The following is a 9,071-nucleotide window of genomic DNA, read 5'->3' as shown; positions in this document are numbered from 1 at the left end:
CATAAGTAAGGAGCTTTAGTTTCCAATCTGCAAAACACGGATAAATGCTGATCTTATAAGGCTGTTGTGAGGATCAGAGGGGGAATGCCCAGGAGTAGGTCTAGGCAACCCAAAGTTAGTGTCCTTTCCACAAGGCGGGCTTCTCCGGGGTGCTGCTCACACAGTGTATTTAGTCTGTGACGTTTCACTGAGTTGCATGTTTGTGACTGCTCATTCCTGTATGTATACTGAAGTAAAAGTTTATTAAACATTTACTGACCTTTCCCTCCTTCTACAGTTAGACTGGGGGCGCCTCAGGGTATCAGGTAGCTTTTCCCAGGCCTGAGCACAGTGTTGGGGCACAAGTAAAGAGGTTTCTCCAGGCCCGAGAGGCAGGCTCCTTCTAGCACTCCAGTCTCAGCCGGCTGCCAGCCTTTCTGCGATGTTTCTCTGCCCCCTGGTGGCAGGAGGGATCTCAGCTGTACAACACCCCAGGTGGGGCCCCTCAGGATACCTTGTTCCCTGTCCCTTCCCACCCTTCTCACTACTTTGGCCGGGAAGGAATCTACCCCAGAAGGCTGGGGCCTGAGTAGAGCTGGGACCTACAGATAGGAACAGATGGGGCTGCAGGTGGCGGCTGTTGAGTAGGCTTGCAGGTGGGGGCCAGAGGAACTACTATTTAAGGAGGGGGTGGCTTTGTGCGGGTAATGAGGCTTTCTCGCTAGGGGATTAGTCCTCTTGCTTTCTAAAGGGGCAGTGGGAGTCCGCCATGGAGAGCGTTGCAGGCCTCTGGCCTTGGGTGCTGGCTGCGCTCTGCCTGCCAGGTAAGCAGGCTGTCTTCCCCTCCTGGTTTTGGTTCCAGCCTCTGGAGTGCTAGGAGAAACCCAGAGGCTATGCCTGGAGCCTGCAGGGGTCATATTGATATTAATGGCTTGGAGAGTAGGAGCTCTCCCAGAATGTCCCAAAGAGAAGGCAGCTCCTGGGGGCCTGAGGGGTGGGAGTCAGGGCTTCCGAAGCTCCTGGGATTCTTGCCTCGCTAGAGATAACAGGTGTGGCACTCTAGACATCCTTGCTCTTTGGGTAGGTAGCACCCCAGCTCAGGGTAGGGCTTGCCCAAGCTGAGACCAATTCCCAGAAGCCTGGGCTGAGGAAGGAAGCCACTGAGCAGGGTCTGAGGCTAGCTCTGCACCCTGCCATCAGTGTTGGAGCCTGAGATCCGTTCCTGCCTGCCCTCGCCCCTACTATATGCACAACCTGTACTCAACACAAGGCTGCCTTTTGAGCTAAGTGTTAGTTTTGCTAAGGGAGCTCCTTCCTTGAAGTTGTCTGTACCTCTTACCAGTTCAGGCTGATGTGCCAAGCAGGCCCCTAGGATTCCTTGCTGGAGGCCTACCTTTTTGAAGGAGCTGGGTCTTTGGATCTGACACCATCCCAATTTCTGGCATTTGTGGATACACCTATCTTCTGGGCCAGGTTTGATCCTCGGAGCACCCTCAACTTCCAGTTGCCAAGGAGCCTGTGAGTCCAGCTCCCCAGAAGGCCTCCTCTCTGAGGAGACCCAGATGTCCTGGGACAAGGACATCCCTGCAATTAACCAAGGTGAGGGCAGTGTGTCTTCTGAAGGCCTGGAGGTGTATGAAATTGTGTATGTAGCGTGATGAAAATCTGCTGAACACTTGAATGAGCAGAAAAAGCTGGGAAGAAGTGTGCTAGCATGCTGTGAACTCTAAGTGGGCAATAGTTCTATGCGCAACTTGTTAAAAGTATTTTTCTGTATCTTCTATAGTATATTACTTACTACTTTTTTAAAAAGGGCTTTTAAAAATGACTTGATAAAAGTATGGGTCCTTGGGCCTCGCTGAGCTGGATGTTGAGCTAAATCATTAGTGAACATTTGAGAATGAGTTATCCACTCCACGCTAGTATGGGTAGTGGTGGTGGTGGGGTGGACAAAGACATATCAACTCTAACCCACTGCTGTAGAGTTGGATCCGACTCATAGTGACCCCTCCTTGGGTTTCCTAGGCGGTATCACTGCAGAAGTAGATTGTCCAATCTTCCTTCTGAGGAGTGGCTGGTGGGTTTGAACTGCCAGCCTTCTGGTTAGCAGTCAAATGCCTTAGGTACTAGGCCACCAGAGCTCCTACAGAGATATAGGAGGCACAGGATCTCCCTGTTGGGATCTCAGCTTAAGAATGAGAATGTATCCATATCTTGGGACAGGATGGTAGAAATGGAGACTGGAGTTCAGCTGTTGGATCCATCCAGGCTGAAGCACTGAGGGACAGGGAGTGAACTGTGGCAGTAGGGGAATCCCAGGATGTAGGGACCGTTGTTTGATTTGCCTGAGAATTTTTCTTGGTGCTCTTTGGTACGCAGACTTTGAGCACATGGGTAGCCCACCATCTGCTCGCTATGAATAACTTTGAAGTGGACAGAACCGGTTTGATTCTCTTGTGGGATTGAGCTTCAGACTCCATGGAGCAAACTCTCAGCTTTGTTGAGTTGCCAAGGGCCCCAACAACTATTTGTGAGCTTGTTATAGTAGAAGCTAAGGAGCTCTGGTGGCATAGTACCTAAGGCATTTGACTGCTAACCAGAAGTTTGGCAGTTCAAGCCCACCAGCCACTCTGCAGAAGGAAGACTGGGCAATCTACTTCTACAAAAATTTACTGCCTCAGAAACCCAAAGGGGGTCATTATGAGTCAGGCTTGACTCAATGGCAGTGAGTTTGGTTTGTTTTTTTGGTACTAGAAGCTATTGATGCCTTGCTCAGGTGTCCTTAAATACTCATTCCCCAGCTGCTGTGAATATTGACTACTAATGCCTCACAGCTGCCTCTCAACCCCCTTGGCCAAATGAGCTGCTTCAGTCGAAGGTGCTTGGGAGACTACTGCATAGATGGCCCACAGTCAATGACAGATGATAAAGGACAGAAGAATCTGGCCTCCTGCCTCAAGGTGGAACAACTCTGTGGTGTTATTCCTATACCAGAACTTTCTGTGGGATTCAGCTGAGCCTGTACTTAAGCTGATTGTCTTCTTCCTCAGCCCTTTCTTGTTCTCTCCCTTCCTTACGGTTTCTCCTGAGATCACTCTCCCAGTAATCACTGCCAGAGGACTACCTGTCTCAGGCTTTGCTTCAAAGGAATCCAACCTAAGGCACTTATGTGCCAGCCTCTTTTCTGAGATTCCTGTCCTCATGGAGTTGTTAGTAAAAAGGTTATGGAGAAGGCTGACTGCTGTGGTAGGAAATTAGAGATGAGAAGCAGGGAAAAGCTGAGATGTGGAGAGGAGAGAGCTGCAGGTGCCAGTACTCATCCTCCTTCTATGGTTGGTATCAGTTGGAATTTCTGTCACTTACTACCACAAGGGTCCTGGATGTAACACAGATGAGTAGTAACTAGGTGGGGGATAAAGTGGGAGAAGAGAGCCCAAGGCATGTTCTGGGCTAGAGTGTAAGATGGAGATAGAAGAAAATGTCACCTGCTAACAGCAAAGGACCTTGGACACAAGTGAGAAGAGCTGGAATTTGACTGTGTTATGGCAGCTGTGGATGCTATAGACTGTGCTTGAGGAGGGGAAGGATTTGATCAGGCTTAGAAGCAGCATATATATTTAGATTGGGACTCAAGAGGGCTGTGCGACAGCCTCAGTACCCAGGGAAATTTTAACTTCAAAGTTAAAGGAAGGACAGACCTTTCAGAGTTGCTTTACCTGGCAATGGCAGCCTCCCCTAGGTCTGTCCCTGGAGTCTGTATTCAGGAGGTAATGGACCAACACACATCCCTTTCTTCCTTCTCAGAGCTCATCCCAGAGGAAACCCCAGAGAGCAGCTTTCTCCTTGAGGGGGACATCATCCGACCGGTGAGTATGCACACATACATGTCCATGCACACACACGGGTGTAAATAACTTCAGACAGGACCCATCATGGGGGTTTGACATGTAAGGAACTGATCATAGCTTGATAGACACCCCTCTCTTTTAAAGTCAGTTTGAGTGCTGGGAGGATATCTGAAGTGGTAGCAGTAGTCAGCCTGAGAAGACTTCCTGGAGGAGGAGGAATCCTTGAGACCCAGTATGGTAGCCTGCCCAGGGGAGGTACCCAGAAAATATTGTGATAAAGGAAGAGGTGAACACGTGCAGGTGGAAAGTAGCTAGTAGGGAAGTGTGAGGGGCCTAGTAAGGAAGTGTGAGGGGCCTAGGTGGCAGCAGTGACCTGGGGAGGTAGCACAAGGAGAAATGCAGAGAGACCATTTTGGCTAGGGTTGGAGGGCTGACTCAGAGGAGAAGGTTGGATGGGAATTGGGGTTACTTACTATGTTCAGGGGGGCTGGGATGGCAGGAAGCTCCTGAATAGAACAGTGACCTGGTGGGAAGCCAGACTGTTCTGCTGGTTTGGAGGCCACCTCCTGACTCTAGGGCTGTGGCTGGAGTGGGAGAACAGGCCGAGGCAGACTGATACAGGGTGAGGGCCCTATTGTCCAGACAGTGCATGTGGAAGGGCAGCCATGTGACTACCATTAAAAACAAAACAAAACTCACTGCCGTCGAGTCATATCCGACTCATAGCAACCCCTCCTTGGGTTTCTGAGGCAGTATCACCACGGAAGTAGATTGCCCCATCTTCCTTCCAAGGAATAGCTGGCCACCATAGAATAGAATAAAATGAAATATGTTGGCCAGAGGGCAGGGCATGATAGTGGATGTGAAACCCATGCTTCAAAGGGTTTTGGTTGGTGGAAGAATGGAGAAAGATGCTGCTGAGAGCAGAGGTGGCGTGTTAGCATCAAACTGGATAAGAGCCTGTACCATCTTCTTTCCACCTCCACATTCAAAGATGCTCAGTGAGCTGCTGTCCTCTGGGGAAGGGCATTGCTGAGGTACTAGGTTGGTGCTGTTGTCTAGAGCCCTGCATCCTTCTGAACTAGGGCACCCTGGGGTGCTGGGATACCTAGCCAACCTCCTCAGGGATGAGTATTTGTTTGTTACTTCTTTATCTCTGCTTCATGGAATAAACTATAAGCTTTTGTGTTATCACAGAGCCAAGGACTGTCTTGTGCATCGTAATGCATGTAACAGGCCCTAGTTACTCCCTAAGCTTCTATTGAACTTATGGGCTCTCTACCCTCATAAGCCCCAGGTCCTCCTGCCCCTCATATCTTTAGGGTTCTTGTGGCCTGAGGTGTGGCAGGACCTGAGGGCAAGAAGTTGGGTGGTCTTGTGTCCTCAGGGATCCCTGAGCTAGCTTCTCTCCTCAGAGTCCCTTCCGGCTGTTGTCAGCTGCCAGTAACAAGTGGCCCAAGAGTAGCAGTGGCTTTGTGGAGATCCCCTTCCTGCTCTCCAGCGAGTACAGTGAGTGAGCATAATGGGAGAGGGTGGCCTTTCCTCACTCCAGGCCTTTGGGTGCTGGGAGCCCACAGGCATTCCCTCACTGCCTCAACCCGGTGGCATTCCTTATTCCTAATGCAGCTCTGGCTTCTCTCTGAATTTCTTTTCCCTCTTCCATCACCCCCACCACCATCACCACCCAAATCATAGCCTCAGAAGGCCCTTCAACCAGAGCCCTTTTATTCCCAAGGCTTCCTGAGCCTGGAGGGTTAGGATCCTGAAAGAGATGATTGGGAAAGTAGATCAGGGACTATCTGGTCCATTTAGAAACCAAATGTCTGAGAGGATAGTGACTCACTCAAGGTCACACAGCCAGGGTCTGCTTGGAGCCTAGCCTTCTTTCCCCAACACTGTCTTGCCGCCCTTTCTTAACATTCCATATTGGGAGAGTTTGAAGCCCTGTAAGCTGCCTTCCATGCAGACCTCAAAGGAGCCATGAAGGGTGTTCAACCAGTGTGTGTCTTCCTCAGATGAGCTCAGCCGGCAGGTCATCCTGAAGGCATTTGTTGAGTTTGAGCACTTAACGTGCATCAGATTTGTCTCCTACCAGGGCCAGAGAGACTTCATTTCCATTGTCCCAATGTCTGGGTAAGTGCTGCTACATAAGTTGGGGGGTGGGGGAGCGGTGCATTAGCATGCACACTGGGAGTGGCTTCCTTAACTTCTGAGTTCAGCCTGGAATTAACTAAGCTATTGTCTGTAAGGGAGCTCGGGTGGCATAATGCCTAAAGCATTTGACTGCTAACCAGAAGGCTGGTGGTTCAAACCCACCAGCCACTCCTTGGAAGAAAGGTTGGACAATCTACTTCTGTAGTGATACTGCCTCAGAAACCTAAGGAGGGGTCACTATGTGTCAGGTGCGACTCGATGGCAGTGAGTTTGGTATTTGGTATTGTCCATAAGCCAATTTTTTGGTCTTTCCTCCCAGGTCCAAAGTCCCCCTGCCCACCTTGAGGCTTGCCCAATGAGAGATGGACCTGTAAATACTCAGAGTGGGAGGTAGGGGTGGATAGGAATTAAGGTGCTAGACTCTTGTTTACAAAGTATTCACAGGGGAGACTTTATGTGTGGTGAGTATAGACTTTGTGGGACAGACCTGGCCTCGAATTCTGGCTCAATGTAGGAGCCATGAGACTCTGAGTGAGTTCACCAACTACTGAGCCTCCTCTCTGAGATGGGAGATGAGGTGGACAACAGCTACTTTATAGCCCACTGGAGCTCTGGTAGTGAAGTTCCTAAGGCATTTGACTGCTAAACAGAAGGCTGGTGGTTCAAACCCACCAGCCACTCCTCAGAAGGAAGATTGGGTAATCTACTTGAATAGAGATACCACCTCGGAGACCCAAGGAGGGGTCACTGTGAGTCAGAAATGGCTCGATGGTAGTGAGTTTGATTTTTTGGTTTGGAGGCTGAGATAAACGTGTATGCAAGCCTTCACTGGGTATGCCATACAGGGGTAAGCTCACTTAATGAGGGGCTTCTGTTATTCAAAGGAGTTCTGGTGGCGCAGTGCCTAAGGCATTTGACTACTAACCAGAAAGTTGGTGGTTCACACTGACCAGCTGCTCTGCAGAAGAAAGATGGGGCAATTTACTTCCATAAAGATTTACTGCCTCAGAAACCCAAGGGAGTCTCTGAGTCATAATGGATTTGATGGCAGTGAATTTGGTTTTTGGTTTCTGTTATTCATGTTAATATCAATTCCTACCTTCTCCTGCAGCCCAGGCTGGTCATGGGGTTCCATTATACCTATTTCTTAGAAGACTAGGCAGTAAAAGGACTTAGGGAGGAATGGCAAACCTGAGCGTAGAGCCCAGGATGGGGACTCCCTTTCTGCTGTTTACCCATCCCAGCACTGAAGAGGAGACTGGATCTACTCTGACTTGGAGTTGTTGGCAACCACCCAACTGTCTCTTTTGGCCTCTGCAGGTGCTTCTCCAATGTGGGGCGCAGTGGAGGGATGCAGGTGGTGTCCTTGGCACCTGCTTGTCTCCAGAGGGGCCTGGGCATCGTGCTTCATGAGCTTATGCACGTGCTGGGCTTTTGGCATGAGCATGCCCGGGCCGACCGGGACCGCTATATCCGTGTCAACTGGAATGAGATCCTCCCAGGTAAGCCAGGTTAGGGTTAGGCCAGGCTGGGCCTAGAAGTCTTGAGGAAGAGAAGGTAGGAGGCTCAAGCCAGGGCCTGAAGAGTCACCTAGCTCCCTTGGAAGAGGTTGTCCATTCTCCCTACCACCTGCCTGACCCCTATGGGGATGGTGGGATTCCTGCTTCTCTTTGGGACCAGGAGAGTGGTCCCAGAACTAGGGTCAAACCATTTGCTTTCTCTCATTTCTCCCCATTGACATATCAGTTCCTGAGGGTGGGATTGGTAGCTTCTTATGACCCAGGCTCAACAAGCACCCAACTAGCAGTCCCTCATGCCAGCCATGACTGTCTGAGGTGCAGGCAAGGTCTGTGCTCCATCTGGGAAAGCTGAGAGGAGATAGAAGCCCTGGAGGCTCCAGGTTGCTTGTGCCAAGTGCCAGGTGAAGGGGGCTGAGGTGCTGCAGGGCTCAGAGTGTATGAGATGGGTGCTAAAGGACATGGGGAACAGAGGAACACAGGGAGGCCACCTCAGGAAACAAGTGACAGAGGGAAAGCTGGGTTTGGAGACAAATCAAATGGTTTTACCTTATTCTGGGACTACTCTTCTGGTCCCAAAGAGAAGCAAACTATAAGGGTCAGGCAGGTGGGGTTCAGGGAGAGGTTCATTGTAATGAATGTTAGTGGGCGGCAGCTCTGTGTTGGGCATGATGCTGGGTGCTGGAGATTTGATCCTAGTAGTGGTGGGATTCCCCACCCTTGCAGGGGTCAACTGGTTGCTGAAGGCGAGAAGAGTAAAGACAATTGCTTCATGAAGGAGGAGGAGCAGAGGAGATGCGTAATTAGAAGTTTGGTTTGGGCTGTGGGAGTAGAGGAGGAGCTGGAAGGCTTCCTGCAGCAGGAGAGTTCTGGTGTGTGAATGCTGCTTCTGCTGCTGTAGTGTTAGCCAGACACAGGGAACAGCATGCACCGAGCCCTGGAGAGAGAGGTGCTGTGGGGGAAACATGGTGAGCACCTGATGATGGGATGGGAATTGAGACCACCAGAGGTTAGACTTGGGAAATAGGGGAGGGTGGTAGGTGACTCTGTACCCTGAAAATAAAGAACATAACCCTCATGGGATCCTTGTGAAAATGTACATAGATAGCTATGAAAAACTTCAAAGTTTAAAAAGTAGGGGTAATACAAACATTCTGATTATGATGTAGAAGTAGAAACTGATTACAAATTAAAGCCCCAAACTTCTTCCATTTGGAAATAACAATAACAGTAATAATAATAATAATAAAATAAAACACAACACAAGTCTTTCTTTTTTAGCTCTTGGGTTAAAGAAGAAATACAAATTGGAATTAAAAAATTCTTTAAAAAATCATGACTATACTTCATATCAGAATATGTTTCACAGCTAAATCAGTGCTCACAGAAAACTAAATACTTTAATAAAAATGTTATGTTAGTTATGTGCCGTCGAGTCGGCCCTGACTCATAGCGACCCCTCCTTGGGTTTCCGAGGCAGTATCACTACGAGGCAGTATCACTACGAGGCAGTATCACTACGAGGCAGTATCACTACGAGGCAGTATCACTACGAGGCAGTATCACTACGAGG

General features: G+C 49.6%; 1 protein-coding gene across 1 annotated transcript in view; it reads left to right on the top strand.

The window, feature by feature from the left end:
- The first annotated feature begins 748 nt into the window (after positions 1–748).
- ASTL (astacin like metalloendopeptidase) overlaps positions 749–9,071 on the top strand; it is a 15,445-nt gene continuing 7,122 nt past the window's right edge. Inside the window, exons 1-6 of the mRNA XM_007959521.1 lie at positions 749–803; positions 1,453–1,578; positions 3,784–3,845; positions 5,243–5,336; positions 5,843–5,960; positions 7,302–7,483. Of these exons, the coding sequence (XP_007957712.1) occupies positions 749–803; positions 1,453–1,578; positions 3,784–3,845; positions 5,243–5,336; positions 5,843–5,960; positions 7,302–7,483 (637 nt within the window). The remainder of the gene's footprint in view (positions 804–1,452; positions 1,579–3,783; positions 3,846–5,242; positions 5,337–5,842; positions 5,961–7,301; positions 7,484–9,071) is intronic.

This window comes from Orycteropus afer, unplaced genomic scaffold (genome assembly GCF_000298275.1).
Source record: "Orycteropus afer afer isolate SDZICR_OR568_19922 unplaced genomic scaffold, OryAfe1.0 scaffold00017, whole genome shotgun sequence".
Taxonomy (NCBI): Eukaryota; Metazoa; Chordata; class Mammalia; order Tubulidentata; family Orycteropodidae; genus Orycteropus; species Orycteropus afer.
The sequence above is the reverse complement of the archived record's forward strand: the minus strand, read 5'-3'. Positions and strand labels throughout refer to the sequence as shown.